The sequence below is a fragment of the Loxodonta africana genome, chromosome X (genome assembly GCF_030014295.1).
Source record: "Loxodonta africana isolate mLoxAfr1 chromosome X, mLoxAfr1.hap2, whole genome shotgun sequence".
Taxonomy (NCBI): domain Eukaryota; kingdom Metazoa; phylum Chordata; class Mammalia; order Proboscidea; family Elephantidae; genus Loxodonta; species Loxodonta africana.
The window spans coordinates 23,465,643-23,486,222 of NC_087369.1; the positions used below are offsets into that span (position 1 = coordinate 23,465,643).

General features: G+C 38.3%; 1 protein-coding gene across 2 annotated transcripts in view; it reads left to right on the forward strand.

The window, feature by feature from the left end:
• Window positions 1-241: 241 nt before the first annotated feature.
• Window positions 242-20,580, forward strand: part of MBTPS2 (membrane bound transcription factor peptidase, site 2) — a 59,741-nt gene continuing 39,402 nt past the window's right edge. For both annotated transcript variants that reach the window (XR_002787205.2, XM_003415951.4), the window contains exons 1-5: window positions 242-460; window positions 3,611-3,759; window positions 5,130-5,337; window positions 16,932-17,035; window positions 18,638-18,765. Coding sequence is in view for 1 of the 2 variants with exons in the window: in XM_003415951.4 (XP_003415999.2) it covers window positions 386-460; window positions 3,611-3,759; window positions 5,130-5,337; window positions 16,932-17,035; window positions 18,638-18,765 (664 nt within the window). In the remaining variant the exon portion in view is untranslated. The remainder of the gene's footprint in view (window positions 461-3,610; window positions 3,760-5,129; window positions 5,338-16,931; window positions 17,036-18,637; window positions 18,766-20,580) is intronic.

Consider the following 20,580-nt stretch of genomic DNA (forward strand, 5'->3'; position numbering starts at 1 on the left):
ACACCCTGACTCGACTAAAAAGAACAGCAAACCCCAATCCAGAACCGGTGAGAACGGACAGTACACACCCCGGAGGGCTAAAGCCTAAGAAATAGAAGTCTAAACACTGGTGATCTGAAAGCCGAGGTGCGGCCGGCGCCCTGAGGGCGGCACGCGACTGTGCCGCGACACTAAGTCCCCGCGCCTCTTCCGGCGGGCGTGCGGACGTCCGCGTAACTTGCCGGAAGAGTCCGGAGGGAAACGGAACCGCCGCGAGAAAGGAACCGGAGACACCTTGGTTCCTCCGCGGGTGTTGGGATTGTAGGCGCCGCGCGGTCGGCTGGTTGCGGACCACAGGGAGGAAGACCCCGGGGCTTGCCTTCCTTCCGCTGCCGCCGCCGCCGCTATGATTCCGGTTTCGCTGGTGGTAGTGGTGGTGGGCGGCTGGACTGCCGTCTACCTGACGGACTTGGTGCTGAAGGTGAGGATCTCGGGCCTGAGTCCCAAGCCCGCGGGGCCCAGGGCCCGAGGCGCAAGGCCCTGCATCGCCTGAGGTCTTTTCTCTTCCCCTGGCCCGCGCTTCCGGGGCTGGAAGCCACGCGGCTCGTACCCACGTGCGGCCTTCGGTGCAGTGCCCCGGCCCAGTGGAGCTTTAGCAAGGTCTGCAGTGGGAGGGGTGTGGCGGCTCGCGTGGCTGTCGCTGCTGCAGTCGTTGTGCTGGGTCCTGCCCCAGAAGGCGCTGGTGGCGGACTCGGGAGGGCTAGGGCCGGCCAGATTCGGCGGCAGTGCACCGAGGAGGAAAATAAAGCGTCTGCTTATAAAAGGCATTTTCCCTCATTGTCTTTAAGGTCACCACTACCTTCTGGAGACTGTGGTATTGGAATGAATCTGAATCAGGTGATTTAGAGCAGTGGTCTCAAACTTGAATGTGTTTCCGGTTAAAATGCAGATTCTGATTCATTGGATCTGTCTGCGGTGGGGTCTAAAATTCTGCATTTCTATGAGTTCCCAAGTGCTACCGATGCTGCTAGCCCTCAAACCATACCTCAGAGTAGCGTAATTAAGTAGTTAGGATTCAGGTAACTAGTTTCTGACTACTTGAACTCTAATCTTTGCATCCTGCATCTCCCTCAAACTAACCCCCTCCCTCCTCCCCCCTCCCCCACACCCTGGGTGAAGGGTGCACTCTTCACTCGGGAAGGGTAGCAAAATCTGAGCACATGGTTCAGCCTTTTGGAATTGAATGGGGGTGGGGGAGGAAGGAAACTGGTGGCATAGAGGTTAAGTGCTGTGGCTGCTAACCAAAAGGTGGGCGGTTCGAATCCACCAGGCATTCCTTGAAAACTCTGGGGCAGTTCTACTCTGTCCTATAGGGTCGCTATGAGTCGGAATCGACTCGACGGCAGTGGGTTTGGTTTTTTGGTTTTGGGGGGAGGAACGACTGTATGTGTGAAATAAAATCATAGTCATAAATTCTCGAATGTTTAATAAACATTCCAATTATGAATAGTAGAGTCTTAATATGATTACCTTTTAAATGGAATACTATGGTTTGGAATTGTGTGTTTTAGATTTAAAAGTAAAATGAAATGAGACTTGTGCTTCTTTGTTGCCTTTGAACTTGGAAAGCGCAGGAGGTTATACGTGTAGTAGTTAGAGCAAGCGCTGGACTCTGCCATTTACTAGCCGTTGGGACTTGGGGCAAACTACTCTCAATGCCTCGGTTTCCTATCTTTAAGATAGTGGTGATAATAGTAGAGATCGCCTGAGATTGTAGAAAGGATTACATTAGTTCATCTGCATAACACCTTGCTGCCCAACTTGAGGTTCAAGGACCAGCAGTATTGCTTTATCTGAGAGCTTATTAGAAATGCACAGTCTCAGGCCTTACCCCTGACCTATAGAATCAGAATCTACATCTTAACAAGATCCTCAGGTGCACGTTTTTGTTTGAGAAGCACTGAAGTAAAGTACTTGGCATAGTGCTTAGCATATGATAAGCACTCCAGGCCATTGCTTCTTTAAACAATGATTTTGTTGTTTAAAAAAAAGCCACGTGATGTCTTTGTGTTGCATATATGAAAAAATCCAAAATAAAAAGGACTTGAAAACCTCTACAGTCCCTGGTCAAATGTGTGAGGTGATCAGGATGTCCCTATAATTTCAGTGACAACCCCTGCTCCCTAAGAGAACAAGATCCTCAGAGCACAAGACCTGATACTCATTCAGAGGGTCTGCTCCATAATGGAGAGACCTGGATTTTTTGGAGCCTGCACCTTCAACTTCTCTGCTTCCAGCTTGGTCTGCCATTCCACCCTTCGTTCTAGGATTTCCTCAGTAGACATCTGCTGAAGGGGTGTGTCACTCTCACTTTCCAACTCCTGGAAAACAAGCAGATTTTTAAAACTTCTCCAGAAGACTGAGGGCAGAGAACATACATTATAGATCCAAAAGCAAACAAACATCGGTATTCAGACTCAGGTTATTTTTTATAGCTCTGATGGGGCTGAAATATCCTTCTAGGGACAGGTAAATTTCTTAGGTGGGTGAGCATCAGTAAGACAGAATACTTGACTTTAATTGTGAAAATAGGGATCGGTGTCAGGTGTATAATACAGCCGGACATCCAAAATCCTACATAAGTCAAGGACTTCAAACTTCCCAGAAGCTAAAACTTGTTAGGGCTGCATTTAAGCATCTATCGCCCGACCCCAGAGAACTGAAGCAAGAAGTCACCAAGACAAAGATGGCTTTAGATAAGTTTTCTACGTTTACATGATTAAGTCAGCCTAACTTCTTAGTGTTGTTGCTCAGAAGAAGATAGAAAGCACTGATTCCAACTAACCGGACCCTTCTGTTGCATTGGTTGGGGGGTGTTTTTAAATTATAGCACAAGACCCCTTTTTTTCCTGTGGTAACAAGGCTTTTAGACATGTGCTGTCCAGTAAGGTAACTACTGAGTACTTGAAATGTGGCTAGTCTGAATTGAGATGTGCTGTGTCAAGGTAACACTGATGTCAAAGGTTTGGTACCAAAAAAAAGAATGTAAAGTGTCCCGATTTTTCTATATTAATTACATGTTGAAATTATAATATTTGGGTTAAAGAAAACATTAAAGTTAATCTCACCTGTTTCTGTATGCTTTTTTTTTTTTTTAATGTGGCTGCTAAGAAATTTAAAATTACATATGTAGCTTGCATTATGCTTCTTTTGGACAATGCTGTTCTAAGGTGAGGTCGGCAAACTTTTTCTGTAAAGGGCCAGGTAGTAAATATTTTAGGCTTTGTGGGCCATGAAGGGTCTCTGTTGCATATTCTTGGATGGATGGTTTGGTTAGTTTGACGGTTTTTTGCCATCCTTTTAAAATGTAAAAAACTATTCTTAGCTCACAGACTACACAAAAACGGGGTGTAGCCTGGATTCGGCCCATGGGCCATAGTTTGCTCAGTCTGTCCTCAGCAGACTAGCTAATCGACACCCTCCTTTTAATATCCTCAAGAATGAACATAAAGCTCTAAAATTTAAACATTTGAGCAGTCAGTGTCTCGATTTCCTTTAGAAAATATTTTTTGATGTTCTTAAACATTACAAGTTCTTCGAAATTGAATGGAACTTTTTCTTTCTTTTCTAGTCATCTGTCTATTTTAAGCATTCTTACGAAGACTGGCTGGAAAACAACGGATTGAGCATCTCCCCTTTTCACATAAGATGGCAAACTGCTGTTTTCAATCGTACCTTTTACAGTTGGGGACGGCGGAAAGCGAGAATGCTTTACCAGTGGTATTTATCTTCTCTTTTTGTTTTAGTCATTGTAGTGGTGAGAAATAGCTCGTTAACTTAGCTATTTCAATCATTTTTCAATCTACTGAGTTTTAAAAGGTTGACGGTATACGAAATTTCTGGTTTTATATTTACTTATAGGATTGCATCATTGTGTTTTTGCATACATTAAAAATCAAAGAATTTTATGGGGTTTACAGTTAAGGGGTTTACAGTATTCTCTAAGACCTAACACCGACAAGTTCTGTGGTTGAGATACTTTCTAGTATGGGGGGAGGGAGTTGTCTAAATTTTCTTTTTATTAAAAATTTTGTTTGAAATGGAATAGAGTTTAATGTAAACAATCAGGTCATCAAAGAGTTTGCAGAACATGCAAGAGCAAATCAAAGGAAACAAAGTAGAAGGAAGGAAATAATAAAGATAAGAGCAGAAATCAATGAAATAGAAAATAAACATACAGTAGAGTAGTCGGAATCGACTCAACGGCAGTGGGTGGGTGAGTAGAGAAAATCAGCAAAGCCAAAAGTTGGTTCTTTGAAAAGATAAATAAAATTGATAAACCCCTACCATGACTGATCAAAAAAGAAGGAAAACATAAGTAACCAAAAATCAAAAGTGAAAAATAGGACATTACTATAGATTGTATAGATGATTAAAAAAATAAAGACTATTGTGAACAATTCTACACCTATAAATTTGACAATTTAGATGAAATGGATAAGTTCCTTGAAAAATACAACTTCTGAAAACGTTAGCAGATAAAAGGGCAAATTTTATGTTATATATACTTTGCCACAGTAAAAAATTGTTTTTTAAGTTAGCAGAAGAAGTAATAGATTTTTCCCAACTATAGAAGGGCAACTTTTAATTATTAAAACAGCAGAAGAAAGAAACTATTGTTACATCTTACCCTGTTAATATTTAAAGTCATTTATCACAAAATACAACTAAAATAAAAATGCAAACAGTAGAATCGATAGATGAAAAAGGTGCTGTCTATAAAGTCAAAAGAGCTTTCATTACCATATGAAAACAAGATCAAAACAATGATGTATACAAGAGCAAAAGACAGGAGAGGAAACAGACACTTTTGTGTGTGTGTGTGTGTGTGTGTGTGTGAACAATATTTAGCCTCTTGAACAATATTTAGCCTCTTCAGTTATCACGGAGTTATAAATTGTTAGATTTGTTTAAATAGACTAGTGCTTGTGCTTTAGTCAAGTATCTGAAGTTCAGGTAGGAAAAAGATGCAGAGTTATTGAAATTGTTAGCCATTATTTTGAAACTATGAAATGTGACTAGTTGATGAATGTGTTCCTTCATGAATTGTGAGAAATTGTCCATTTATATGATTTCTTTCCTTTTGACAGGTTCAATTTTGGAATGGTGTTTGGAGTAATTGCTATGTTTAGCTCTTTTTTCCTCCTTGGAAAAACTTTGATGCAGACTTTGGCACAAATGATGGCTGACTCTCCCTCATCTTATTCTTCCTCCTCCTCTTCTTCGTCTTCCTCCTCTTCCTCTTCTTCCTCCTCCTCCTCATCCTCAATTCACAATGAACAGGTGCTACAAGTTGTGGTAAGTGCCTACATTTTTTTTTATATAGCTTTGTTAAAATAGAGGTATATTTCTTCTGTATAGTATAACTCCTATCCATAATATAAATATGAAGATAAATTACTGTATTTTTTGCAAATAATGTGCCCATATAAATAACACGCACATACATATAATGCACAGTAAATGATGAAATTAAGTGAAACAGTTCTGGCATAGTGTGCCCATGCATATACCACACATGTCTAGTGACGTTTCCAGAGGTGAATTTTGGTCTCATTCACCTGTCCTCCCATATTACAAGTAAGTCATATTGTTCTGTTCATTTTCTTTTGTGGTTCATTTTCATTAATCTGCTTATGTGTATAAAAATAGTCCAAAAATGTTACTTTTGGTCATAATGGTATAATAAAAGTAAAAGCCATGGTCAAGAAGTCATGAATCGAGGCTGGTAGTCCCCCCAGTAATCAGAAAATAAACAATCGAAACTGTGTTTGTTTCTATTAATTTAAGTTGATAATTATAGCATATTAGCTTAACAGTTGAATGCGAAAACCTTATGAGGTCACCTTAAGTGGAGCCATCAGGTTATGTTAGGTCTGCTTATTTCATAGTTTAATTATATCTTCTTAGGGTTAATTGGAGTCAGCAACATATAAAACAAAATTGGTATAGCATGCATATGAAAATAATGTGGGAGGAGTTGTGCGGTTGGCAGAAAATGAATAACATGAAAAAATACAGTACGAGTCTCACAGTTTTTTAAATTATATGCTTTAACAAAAATATTGATAAGAATATAGCAAGGCATTATCACAGTATTTGGTAGTGGTAGAACAAATGGGCATCTATCAAGGCTTTAAACAATTACGGATGTTTGATTTAATTCATATTGTCTTCTTGAAATGTTAAAAGACTGTTGCTATCAAGGAATAAACATGCTGGTTTAAACTGTCTATAATGTATAAATAAATTGGATTTTAATCCTATGGAAAGTGCTTCCCTTTCCTTTTCTTGGCTCTCAGAGCCTAACTAATAATATCCTTTTATTTAAAGGTATAAGACCTTTCTTTTTTTTTTTTCCTTTTTTAAATGTGCTTTAAGTGAAAGTTTTCAGTTCAAGTTAGTTTCTCATACAAAAACTTATACACACATTGTTATGTGACCCTAGTTGTTCTCCCTGTAATGTGACAGCACACTCCTCCTTTCCACCCTGGATTTCTCGTGTCCGTTCAACCAGCTCCTGTCCCTTTCTGCCTTCTCATCTCATCTCTGTACAGGAGCTGCCCATTTAGTCTCTTCATGAGCTAAGAAGCATACTCCTTGTCAGTATCATTTTATATCTTATAGTCCTGTCTAATCTTTGTCTGAAGAGTTGGCTTTGAGAACAGTTTTAGTTTTGGCCTAACAAAGCCTGGGTGCTGTATCTTCTGGGGTCCCCCCAGTCTCAGTCAGACCATTAAGTCTGGTATAAGACCTTTCTGAATGGTCACTGTGATTTCTTGATGTGAACAATAATGTGCTAAGTTGTACTTCTTAAATTATAAACTCTTTATAATGATTCTCACTTTAAAGTGTCGTGTGTACCTATACTTTATCATTTATGTCTCTGGAGTTTGGAAGGGGGCTTTACCATTGGCTAACTTTTTCTTTATGGTGGTAGACATATGTATAACAAAACATTTGCCATTTCAACATTTTTTACAACTCAGTGACATTAATTTTCTTTGTCATATTGTGCAACCATCACTACTATCCATTTCCAATTTTTTCCATCACCCTTAACAGAAACTCTGTGCTCCCTAAGCAATGACTCACCCTTTCCCTGTCCCTCCTGCCCCTGGTAACCACAAAGGAACTTTTGTCTCTATGAATTTATTTCTGGGTATTTCAAATAAATGCGATCATACAATATTTGTCATTTTGTGACTGACTTATTTCACTCAGCATAATGTTTTCAAGGTTTATACATGTTGCATGTATCAGGACTTCATTTCTCTTAATGGCTGAGTAATATTCCTTTGTATGTATACTACATTTATTTAAAAAAAAAAAAAACCCCGTTGCAGCTGAGTCATTTCTGACTCATGGCAACCCTGTGTGTTATAGGGTAGAACTGAGCTCCATAGGGATTTTTTTAGCTGTAATCTTTATGGAAGCAAATTGCCAGGCCTTTCTTTCTTGTTGTCACTGGGTGGGTTCAAACTGCCAACCTTTCAGTTAGCAGTGAGCCCAGATCGTTAGCGTATGTACCGCATTTTGTTTATCTATCCATCTGTTCTTCTGTTCATCCGTTGACAGACACGAGTTGTTTCCACCTTTTGGCTATTGTGAAAAGTGCTGCAGTGAACACTGGTATATAAGTAGCTGTTTGCATTCCTGCTTTCAATTCTTTTGGGTATATACCTAGGAGTGGAATTTCTGGGTCATATGGTAATGGCATGTTAACTTTTTGAGGAGTCACCAAACTGTTTTCCACAGTGGCTACACCATTTTACAGTCCCACTAGCAATGGATGAGGGATCCAATTGCTCCATTCTCACCAACACCAGTTTTCTTTTTGTTGTCGTTTTATCATTTTCCTAATGACTCATGACATTGAGCATCTTTTCATGTACTTGTTGGCCATTTATATGTCTTCTTTGGTGAAATGTCTGTTCAGATCCTTTGCCCATGTTTTGATTGGGTTGTCTTTTTGTTACAAGTTGTAGGAGTTCTACATGTATTCTTGATATTAAACTCTTATCAAATAGTAATTCCCAAAATTTTTCTCCCAGTCTATAGGTTGTCTCTTCATTTTGTTGACCAAGTCCTTTGATGCACAAAAATTTTTAATTTTGATGAAGTCCAATTTATATATTTTGTCTTTTCTTCCTCATGCTTTTGGTGTCATAGCCAAGAAACCATCGTCAAAGACTACATCCCAAAGCATTACCTTTGTTTTCTTCTTAGAGTTTTATGGTTTTAGTTCTTACATTTAGGTAAGAATATTATCTAATTACATTAGATCCATTTTGAGTTAATTTTCATATCTGGTTTGAAGTATGGATCCAGCTTCATTCTCCTGCATGTGGAGATCCAGTTGTTCCAGGACAATTTATTAAAAAGACTATTCTTTACCTATTGAATGGACTTAGCACTCTTGTCGAAAATCAGTTGACCATGGATGTATGAATTTATTTCTGGACTCTCAATCCTATTCCATTGGTCTATATGTCTATTATTGTACCAGAGCCAGACTGTTTTGATTATTGTTGCTTTATAGTACATTTTGAAATGAGGAGTGCGAGTTCTCCTTTTTTGTTCTTTTTCAAGATTGCTTTGGCTATTTGGGGCCCCTTGCAGTTCCACATAAATTTGAGGCTTCACTTTTCCATTTCTGCAAAGAAAGCTGTTAGAATTTTGATTGGCATTGTGTTGAATCTATAGATTGCTTTGGGTAGTATTGCCATCTGTCTTAGTTATCTAGTGCTGCTATAACAGGGAGATTTAGAAGTCATTTGTAGAGAATGATCATTTCTTCCATAGTAATAGCTCTTTCTCAGAGGTTTAAAAGATTCACCAGGTGAAGACCTGGAAGAAATTATTTATTTCTGCAGCAGTCATTTTGTGTGTTCTGCCTACTGGCCATGTGCTGGATCCTGCTTATACCAGGAACACAATCAAATCCTAGCACTCATGGACCTTTTAATCTAGAGGGAGAGCTGCTATGATTGTGCTACAGTTAGCCCTCATACTGACCAAAGGTGCTGTGGGAACCAGAGAGAACAGATGCTGAGGTGTGCCTCACACTGAAAAGAGAGTAAAGGGGAGCTTCAAGAGAAAGAGGAGCAGAGTCCACATATCCTGGGAAAAAAGGGAAGGTGGAGATTGAGCATCCCAGTAATACAGGAAACTATATAACATGGAACGGCACAGGGAATAATAATAGTAATAGTAAAGCCTAGTAAATATGCAGTGCTTCGTGTGTGACTTTTTCGTGCCCGTTTTATTCTTGCAACAATAATTTACAGATGAAAAAAATCAAGGCACAGAGATGTTAAATAACTTGCCTGTGGTCACAGCTAGTGAGTGGAAGATCCATCAGTCACCTACCACTGATATTACGCAACATTATGCTCTACTCCTCTTAAGAAAGATCAATAATTCTTCAATAAACTATAATATTTTTAATATATTACCTTCACTAACCGACTGGAAGAGATCCACATTTGTGCTCATTCCAAAGAAAAGCGATCCAACAGAATGTGAAAATTACCAAACAATATCATTAATACCACACGCAAGCAAAATTTTGCCAAAGATCATTCAAAAACAGCTGCAGCAGTATATCGACAGGGAACTGCCAGAAATTCGGGCCAGTTTCAGAAGAGGACATGGAACCAGGGATGTCATTGCTGATGTCAGATGGATCCTGGCTGAAAGCAGAGAATACCAGAAGGATGTTTACCTGTGTTTTATTGACTATGCAAAGGCATTTGACTGTGTGGTCATAACAAATTATGGATAACATTGCGAAGAACGGGAATTCCAGAACACTCAACTGTGCTCTTGAGGAACCTGTACATAGACCAGGAGTCAGTTGTTCAAACAGAACAATGGGATACTGATTCGTTTAAAGTCCGGAAGTGTGCGTGTCAGGGTTGTATCCTTCCACCATACTTATTCAGTCTGTATGCTGAGCAAATAATCTGAGAAACTGCAGTATATGAAGAAGAACAGAGCATCAGGATTAGAGGAAGACTTATTAACAACTTGTGATATGCAGGTAACAGCCTTACTTGCTGAAAGTAAAGAGGACTTGACGCACTTACTGATGTAGATCAAAGACTACAGCCTTCGGTATGAATTACACCTCAACATAAAAAATTTTTCACAGTAAGCAACATCATCATAAATGGAAAAAATGTTGAAGTTGTCGATGATTTCATTTTACTTGGATCCACAGTCAACGCCCATGGAAGCAGCAGTCAAGAAATCAAACGAAAAATAAAAATAAAAAAAGAAATCAAACGACACATTACATTCGGCAAATCTGCTGTAAAAGACCTCTTTAAAGTGTTAAAAAAAAAAAATGCAAAGATGTTGCTTTAAGGACTAAGGTGAGCCAGACCCAAGCCATGGTATTTTCGGTCACCTAATATGCATTCAAAAGCTGGACAATAACGAAGGCTGAAGAAAAATTGATGCGTTTGAATTATGGTGTTGGCAGAGAATATTGAATATACCATAGACTGCCAGAAAAATGCACAAATCTGTCATGGAAGAAGTATAGCGAGAATGCTCCTTAGAAGTGAGACTTCTTCTCACGTACTTTGGACATTTTATCAGGAGGAGTCAATCCCTGGAGAAGGACATCATGCTTGGTAAAGTAGAGGTTCAGTGAAAAAGAGGAGGACCCTCAATGAGATGGATTGACACAGTGGCTGCAACAATGACGTAAACATATCAATGATTGTGAGGATGGCGAGGGACCTGGCAGTGTTACGTTCTGTTGTATGTAGGGTCACTATGAACCACAGCTGACTCAAAGACACTTAACAAAAACAGCAACACAATCAGTAATATGCCCCATCAGCAAAATCACTGAGATCCTAGACCCAAATCATTCCTTTATTATTACTTTTTCCCTAACTGCCCGGTTTCCTCTCCCCCCAGTCACTGGCAACCACTAATCTTTTGTCTCAATGCATTTGCCTGTTCTACATAACTCATATAAGTAGGATAATACAATATTCTTTCTTTTGTCTGACTTATTTCACTCAGCATAATGCTTTCAAAGCTCATCCATGTGATGACATGTATCCGAACTTCATTTAATGGCTGAAAAATACTCTATTGTATGTATATACCACGTTTTGTTTATCCATTCATCTGTCGATGGGTACTTGGGTGGTTTCCACCTTTTAGCTATTGTGAATAATGCTGCAGTGAACATTGGTTTTACATGTGTCTGAGTTGCTGCTGTCAGTTCTTTTGGGTATATTCTTAGGAGTGAAATTGCTGGTTCATATGCTAATTCTATAACTTTTTGAGGAGTCACCAAACTATTTCCACAGTGGCTGCACCATTTTACAATCCCACTAGCAATGTATTAGTGTTCCAATTTCTCCAAATCTTTGCCAACATTTATTGTTTGTCATTTGTTTTTATAATAGCCATCCTAGTTGGTGTGAAGTATCTCATTTTGGTTGTGATTTACGTTTCCATAGTGCTAATGATGTTGAGACTTTGGACATGTTGTCAGGAGGGATCAGTCCCTGGAGAAGGACATCATGCTTGGTAGAGTACAGGGTCAGTGGAAAAGAGAAAGACCCTCAACGAGATGGATTAACACAGTGGCTGCAACAATGGGCTCAAGCATAACAATGATTGTAAGGATGGCGCAAGACCAGGCAGTGTTTCATTCTGTGATACATAGGGTCACTATAAGTCGGAACCGACTCGACGGCACCTAACAACAATATAACGATGTTGAGGAAACCCTGGTGGATAGTGATTAAGTGCTACGGCTGCTAACCAGTTTGAATCTACCAGGCGGTCCTTGAAAACTCCATGGGGCAGTTCTTCTCTGTCCTATAGGGCTGCTATAAGTTGGAATTGACTCGACAGCGATGGGTTTGGTTGGTTGTTGGAATGATGTTGAGCGTCTTTTCATGTGCTTATTGGCCATTTGTATATCTGTTTTGGAGAATGTCTATTCAAGTCTTCGCCCTTTTTTTTTTTTTTTTTACTTATTTTGTTGTTGAGAATATACACAGCAAAACACACACCCTTATCCAATATATTGTTCCCAATTTTTTTCCCAATCTATAGGTTGTCTCTTCACTTCATTGATCAAGTCCTTTGATACACAAAAGTTTTTAATTTTGATGAAATCTAATTTATCTCTTTTGTCTTTTATTGTTGTGTTTTTGATGTCATAGTTAAAAATCCATTACCTGAAAGAAGGTCCTGAAGATTTACCCCTATATTTTCTTCTAAGAGTTTTATGGTTTTAGCTCTTATATTTGAGTCATTGATCCATTTCGAGTTAATTTTTTCAGTGGTGTGAAGTATGTGTCCAACTTCATTCTTCTCCATGTAGAAATCCAGTTGTCCCAGCCTCATTTGTTAAAGAGGGTATTCTTTCCCCCATTGAATGGGTTTGACACCCTTATAAAAAAAATTAATTGGCCATAGATGTATGAGTTTATTTCTGGAGTCTCAATTCTATTTCATTGGTTTATATGACCATCCTTATGCCAGTACCACGGTGTTTTGATTACTTTGTAATGTGTTTTGAAATCAAGCAGTATGAGTCTTCCTACTTTATTTTTTTGAAATTGTTTTGGCTGTTCAGGCCCCTTGCAATTAATTCCTTATGAATTTCAGGATCCGCTTTTCCATTTCTACAATAAAGACTGTTGGGATTTTAATAAGAATTGTGTTGTATCCGTACATCACTGTGTAGAATTAACATCTTAACAACATTAAGTCTTCCAATCCATGAACACAAGATGTCTTTCTATTTATTTATTTAGTTCTCCTTTAATTTCTTTCAGCAGTGTTTTATATTTTTCTGTGTTAAGGCCTTTCACCTCCTTGGTTAAATTTATTCTTAGATATTTTATTCTTTTAGATGCTATTATAAAAGGATTGGTCTTAATTTCCTTTTCAAGTTGTTCGTTGCTAGTGTCTAAAAACACAACTGATTTCTGTGTATTGATCTTGTACTCTGCCACTTTGCTGGATTATTTATTAGCTCTGGTAGCTTTCTTGTCGAGTCTTTGGTATTTTTTATACACAGTATTGTGTCATCTGCGATATAAGTAATTTTGACCTGTGTCTAAAGGGAATATGGTAGGAGGAGGAGTTAGGAATGGCAGTAAGGGTATAAGACAGTGCAGGAGATAAGATGGGGTTATAGGTCTTATAGGGGCCAGATTTCAAAGGACCATTCTAAGAAGTTTTGATTTTACCAGTTTATGCAAAATGAACCAAAGTAGGGTTAGGCCAAACATGGGAAGACCATTTGAGAGGGCAGTTGGAGTAATTTATCATGTTAGAAATGTTAAAGACCTAAGCTAAATTGGTGGCAAGGAGAATGAAGGGAATGGGTTCAAGTGATCTTTTGGAATAGAGTTCTCAGATCTTGGTGATTAATTGAATGTGAGTCTGGAGGGAGAAGGAAGAGTTTAGGATGATTCTCAGGTTATGCAATTGGTTATTGCTCATCAATAAAGTGAATACAAGAGAAGGAAGCAAGGTTGGAGGAAATATGATCATTGGCCTGTTTGATAGGATTAGAATGGCAAAACGTTCCTTGTTTTGAGAAGAAATTGTTTCTGCAGTTTGCTTCTCGGCTTATTCATACAGCTCACAAAAATATCAGCTGTGTAGGAGAGCTGTGCTTTGATAATCATTAAGTCAGCAAGGGGAGGGGAGAATGGAGAGTTATTGCTGAAGGGGCACTGAGTTTCTGTGTGTGATGGTGAAAAACTTCTGGAAATGGATAGTGGCGATGGTCATACAACATGGTGAATGTAATTAATGTCACTTAAAAATGGTTAAAATGGCAAATTTTTTTGTCGTAGATATATATTAAAAAAAAATTTATCTTACCACAATAAAACTTTAATGAAAAGAAGTAGTCAGCTGTCCTCTGTGGCTCACCATCTATTTTTATGGATCACTTTAAGGGTGTGATGTCTCCTGACTTTGATTATAACCTCTTGAAGCTTAGCGAATGTACTTTCTGTTTATTGTATAATTCCCTACTGTCTTGTTCGGTATTCCCCAAAACCTGGCACTCTGTGTTATTGAGAGATCAGTATTCCGGTACATCTAATACCCTGTGTGATCATGGCAGGAACAGATGGGCAATCCAGTACCGTTACCATCTGCTGGTATAGTCACTCGCTCAAGTCCTTACCTTCTGTCTTTACTTCATCCATAAAGTAATAAAAGACAGGGAAACAATATCCTATTGAATCAAGCTTACCGATTTATTTGAATTAAAGGTAAAGTAACCAGGATACTTTGTGATAAAGAGGGAATATATGAAAATTAATCTTAAGTACATAAATTTAGAGAGTAATCAGAGAAAAGAAAACTTAGTAAGCTGAACAGGCAGGCCCCTGACAGCATGGGAATGTAGTGGGTATGTAGAAAAAGGGACACTGGTGTTCTTGAGAAAAGGAGCTTAGTAGGCTCTGGGACAAAAGAGGATTTACCATGATGAGCATCAAAAAAATGTCCATATTCTTTGATCCTGACTTCCATGTCTGGGACTCTAGCTTAAGGAAACACTTCCAAGCATAGTCAAGAAAATATAGTATTCATCAAACTCTTCGTTCTGACGTTATAAAGAGTTGGAAACAACCAAAATAATAAGTGAAGAGTGGATAAATGATGGGATTGTCACTTAATGGAATATTATGCATACGTTAAAAATGATGACTATGGAAACTTGTTTTATAATCAGGGAAAGGGCACTTGGAATTAATGGAATTTAAGAAAATGATCTAAGCAGCATCGTTTGAACGTTCTCTTCAGTTACTGAAGGAGGCTTACCAAGTGACATTCCTCTGTTCTGCACAAAAATCAATTCCAACTGAATTAAAATTGCAAAAAGAAATCATAGAAGAGCAGGAGAAAAATACAGAACAAAATTCAAATTCACAAAAAAAAAGACCAGACTTACGGATCTAACAGAGACTGGAGGAACCCCCGAGACTATGGACTCTGGACACCCTTCTAACTCAGAACTGAAGCCCCTCCCGAAATTCACATTCCAGCCATAGACAGGCCTATAAAGCAAACCTGGTGGTGTAGTGGTTAAGCGCTACAGCTGCTAATAACCAAGAGGTCGGCAGTTCAAATCCGCCAGGCGCTCCTTGGAAACTCTCTGGGGCAGTTCTACTCTGTCCCATAGGGTCGCTATGAGTCGGAGTCGACTCCATGGCAGTGGGTTGGGTTTTATAAAACAATTACACGCATGAAGAACATGCTTTGTAGTTCAATTAAGTATAGGAGACCAAATCTGCAACACCTGACCAAAAACAAAGACCAGAGGGCAGGAAGGGACAGGAAAACTGGATGAATGGACAGGGAGAAGCCAGGGTAGAAAGGTGGAATGTGCTGTCACATTGTGGGGATTGCAACCAATGTAACAAAACAATTGGTGTATAAATTTTTGAATGAGAAACTAATTTGTACTGTAAACTTTCACCTGAAACATAGTGAAATTAAAAAAAAATCATGTTGAGCCAAAAAATATTCATGGGAAAATGTTCATAATATTGTTAAGTAAAAGGGACAGGTTTCAAAACCATATTTATATTTATAGTATAATTTTTGAAGATATGCATACATAAAAAACTAGGACATGCATTAAAAAACGTTGACAAGTTTTGTGCTTTGGGAGCAGGATTCTATATAGGTTTTTAGTTTTGAGTTTTGCCAGTTTTCCTGCATTAAACATATATTTTATAATTAATTTAAAATAATAATAATTAATAAAAGAAGGAAGATATTTCCTCCAGAAGGATACCTTTTGAGTCCCAGTTCCTGAACTGTGAGAAATGGATGCTCAATATGTAAACTGGATTAATGACACCTGGTGTACCCTGCTTAGCCAAACTTATAGAATCTCTCTCTCCTTAAGAGATGACATAACTCAGAAGTAATTATCTCACAGGAAGATTCTTGGCTACCAAAAAAAATTTACAGTGCAGCCTTTACAATAGCAAATTTCCCTTGAGTATGCAGTGTTACAGACACGCATGCACAACATTGTAAGAGCACATGATTGTAAGGCAACTCCGGCGTCTTCCAATGTCCTTCACATGTCTGCGCTCCAGGTGTACTTTCAGCCTGAAATTTCAATTTCAATATAATGTTTATGTATCCCTTTCACACTTTTTCTGACTAATATAATGGACAGACTGATGAAATAGAAGAAATGGAGGGCATGATGCGCCCACACCGATAAGGCACTTGATTGCCCTAGCTTTAATTACCGACTCTCGTATAACTTGAGAATATTACAATGAAAGTCTTTGGTTGGAGGGGGAGGAACATCCTGTATGATTTAGCATAGGTATTTGGAAACTTGCAGTAACTGAATTCAGAGGAGGGAGTAGGAATTTGCATAAGAACTCCCGAATCTGGCACCCAGCCCTTAAAGGTGGATCAGATCAGCAGCTGACTCCTTCACTGTCGCTCTGCATTCCTGGGCACTTTGCTGGGCTCCCTAATCCTTTCCCATGGTGAAGACTTCAGAAAATTAGGTTCAACTTTTTAACCTTTAGATTGGTTTTTTGCTCCCTACAGAGAAACTGCCTCATTCAAAAAACCGGGGCTTCAAACCAGTTGTTTCCAGTTCAGTTGCCTGCTGAGAATTTGCATTTATACTTAATCAGAACTGGGGTAGAAATGCACATTCTTAGCAGAGGGGTCAAACTGGAAATAACAGGTTCAAAGCCCTGTTAGAAATTGAGAATTGAACCATTGATATTTGTATTGCTTTTACTTTATAGAACATTCACCTTGGAGGTTTACATTTTAATACAGAGTGAACATCGAGATCTCTTGGTGCTCACGTGTGTATTTATTATTGTGTCTATGAACAGGTTCCTGGTATAAATTTACCCGTCAACCAACTGACCTATTTCTTCGCTGCAGTCCTCATTAGTGGTGTTGTACATGAAATTGGACATGGGATAGCAGCTATTAGGTAATAGTTACCTTTTCCTTTCTACTGCAGACAAAGAAACTTTTAGTTTAGGAGGGTTTATTACTGAAATCTGGTAATTCGATATCTCAGCATTTTTTCTTTCTGTGGATATTGCTCAGTGCATATCCACCGTTATTACTTTGAGATAGTTTATCTTTTATAAAGAAGATTAATAAATTGATGAATATGTCCAGTACTTGTGTGCATATCTGTAATCTGGGACTTGCCATCCTTTGCCTTTTGCCAGCATGACTATAACCTCATTGTGCTTCCTGATTTTTCATCCAATCCTGAAACCTAATCTTGCTATTCATCATTGGGTCAGAATAATAGCCGTTGTACGCAAAGCCCACGACTTGCTCCAAGTATCGTGCCTTGTTCTTGGCATTGACTACCCCAAATTTATCATTGTAATTATACCTCAGCTTTTAAAACTTTACTAAACTTCTAAATTAGTCATGGGAGAGAGGATGAGTCCCACCTCCTGGCCTCCAGTGATAATTACTGCCATGATGAACAAGTGTAGTGATGGGAATGTGTTCTGTGCTATCCTTTGGGTGTGTAGACCAGTTAAAAGGTTAAGAACAGCTGTTTTAGAGGAGAATATTTAATCACTTCTTATTACTTTCCAGTTGCTTAAGAACAAGAGTCTATTTATTGACTGGCAATAATTCCTCATCTTCTTGACAGAGCATATACTGCTACACAGGTGTGCACAGCAGTGGTTTAAGTGCGCGTCTCTCTCTTTTTTTTTTTTTTTTTTATCCCTTTCACCTTAGCTTCAAATTTTTAGCTTTGCAGCCTTTAGGGTTTTACGTATAGAAGCATCGTTATCAGCAGTTTCATCATTCACGACATGTTTATAAAATAATTTAGGTAATTTTTTTATAAAATCCCAACTGCCAAGAAAAAGTTAATTTTACAGTTATGTATTCGGTATGAAGTGACAGCATGGTATATTTGGGTGATGCTTTTTCTGAGTAGCTATTTGATCTTATGAAACTATTAAATGTAACATCTATTTGTAGTGAATGAATCGATATAAAACTATTAATGAAGGAAAATATTTTTAATGATTCTCTTAAGGACAATCTAAGCATTATGCATTTTGAAGTGCACTTATTTTAATGTTAGCTCAACAGGAATATAGTTAGATAAATCTCTGCTATTACTTATAATAGCAAATGTAAGTATTTAGATAATTTCCCATATATTCTATTGTGTCTCTCTCTCTGAAAATATTTCAGAGTAAGCCATCAAAATATTTTTCCTTTAGTTTCTCATAGAAATATTTACCACCTCTTTATATATGTGATTAATGTCAAGTTTATTTCCTTAGCATATTGGTTTCTAAAAATTTTGAAGTTGTAGGTCTATTCAGAATGCTGTTTTACAGAATTCAGTTTCCCAGATAAGCAAATCTGTACACTATTATAAAATTATGATTATGTATAGGTATAATGGGAGGGGGCTATCCAGAAGGACTTTTTGTTTTTTAAACAAAAAATTGAATTTTACTAAAAAGTCTTAAGATTATATATATTATTAATTTAATAAACGTGATAGCATTAGTAAATTCATTTTTCTTATGTGATTTCTTAGGGAACAAGTTCGATTTAATGGCTTTGGGATTTTTCTCTTCATTATTTATCCTGGAGCATTTGTTGATCTGTTCACCACTCATTTGCAACTTATATCACCAGTCCAGCAGCTAAGGATATTTTGTGCAGGTAACAGACTTAACTTTTTTTTTAATATTTATCTGTGTATTATTAATGGTTCTGTCTCCCTCCTCTCTCTCTCTCTCCCAGTGCCGTTGAGTCGATTCCGACTCATAGCGTTCTGTAGAACTCATAGGTTCTGTAAAAGTACTTAAATTACAAATGAAAACAGCTTATCCATTGGGTGATAAATTCAGTTTAGAAGACTCTTAGTCAAAAGAAGTAGAGTAAGATAATTTACATTTCATTTTCTTCTCTAAAACCTACTAAAAATAACATAAATTATAAAAAAAGAGAGAGAAAATTTCATTTTTACTGAAGCTAGGAAATGGCCACAACCTGAAACCACAGACCATGAAGACTGTCAGCTCAGCTGAAATATAGTAAAATCTGCATCAAATCAAGGGATAACACAAGGAAGCAGCCAAGAGATGAACTGAAAGAATTCAGGAGTGGAGAAGGGATGATGGTATGCAAGGATGGGTGGTGAGCTCTTGCATGGTCTGAGTTTGATCAGAGAAACAGAACCACTAGGAGATACATAACTATGTAGGGAAAAAGTTCTGGGAAACACAGTTTCATCTGAGTTAAATTGACATAAGACAACTCCATCACAGCTCTGTATCTATTTAAATGGAACCTCTGAGGCTAAGCAAATTTAGAATTAGAATTCTTGAACAGACCGTGAATATAATAGAACTAATAAAAAAACTGGAGGGAGGAAAAGTAAAAAAGTTATCAGGATTGCTGGGCTGAGGACTGGGGGGATCATGGTCTCGGGGAACATCTAGCTCAAGTGGCATAACATAGTTTATAAAGAAAATGTTCAACGTTCTACTTTAGTGAGTACTGTCTGGGGTCTTAAAAGCCCATGAGTGGCCATCTAAGATACTCCACTGGTCTCACCCCTTCAGGAACAAGGAAGAATGGAGAAAACTAAAGATACAAGGGAAAGATTAGTCCAAAGGACTAATGGACCACATCTACCAGGGCCTCCACCAGACTGAGCCCAGTACAACTAGATGGTGCCTGGCTACTACCACCAACTGCTCTGACAGGGATCACAATAGAGGGTCCCAGACAACTGGAGAAAAATGTAGAACAAAATTCCCACTCACAAAAAAAGACCAGACTTACTGGCTTGACAGAGACTGGAGAAACCCTGAGAGTATGGCCGCCGGACACCCTTTTAGCTCAGTAATGAAGTCACTCCCAAGGTTCACCCCTCAGCCAAAGATTAGACAGGCCACAAAGCAAAACGAGACTAAAGGGGCACACCAGCCCTGGGGCAAGAACTAGAAGGCAAGGGGGGACAGGAAAGCTGGTAATAGAGAACCCAAGGTCGAGAAGGGAGAGTGTTGACATGTCATGGGGTTGTTAACCAATGTCACAAAACAATATGTGTACCAACTGTTTGAGAAAGTAGTTTGTTCTATAGACTTTCATCTAAAGTACAATAAATAAATTGAAAAAAAAAAGTTATCAGGAAGTCTAAGTACTAATCTCCTCAGCTTTATAGTAGAGAGACAGATTCTGCCTGGAGTTGGTAAATCAAAAAAAAAAAAGAGAGATTTGAGTGCATCATTTAAAATTACAAGTGTAAACACTATAAAATCTAAAAACACATGATAAACCTTTCAAGCTATCGGAGTGAACACATGAAACACAGAGACCAAAGAAAACAGATTGTATGTCAAAAAATAATGTAACCAACTTAAGACCCAAACACATTTATTTTATCATTGTAAATGGGATAAGCTCACCTATTAAAAGAAAAATACTGACTCTTAGCTTGAATTAAAAGCATATCCCAAGTTGATGACG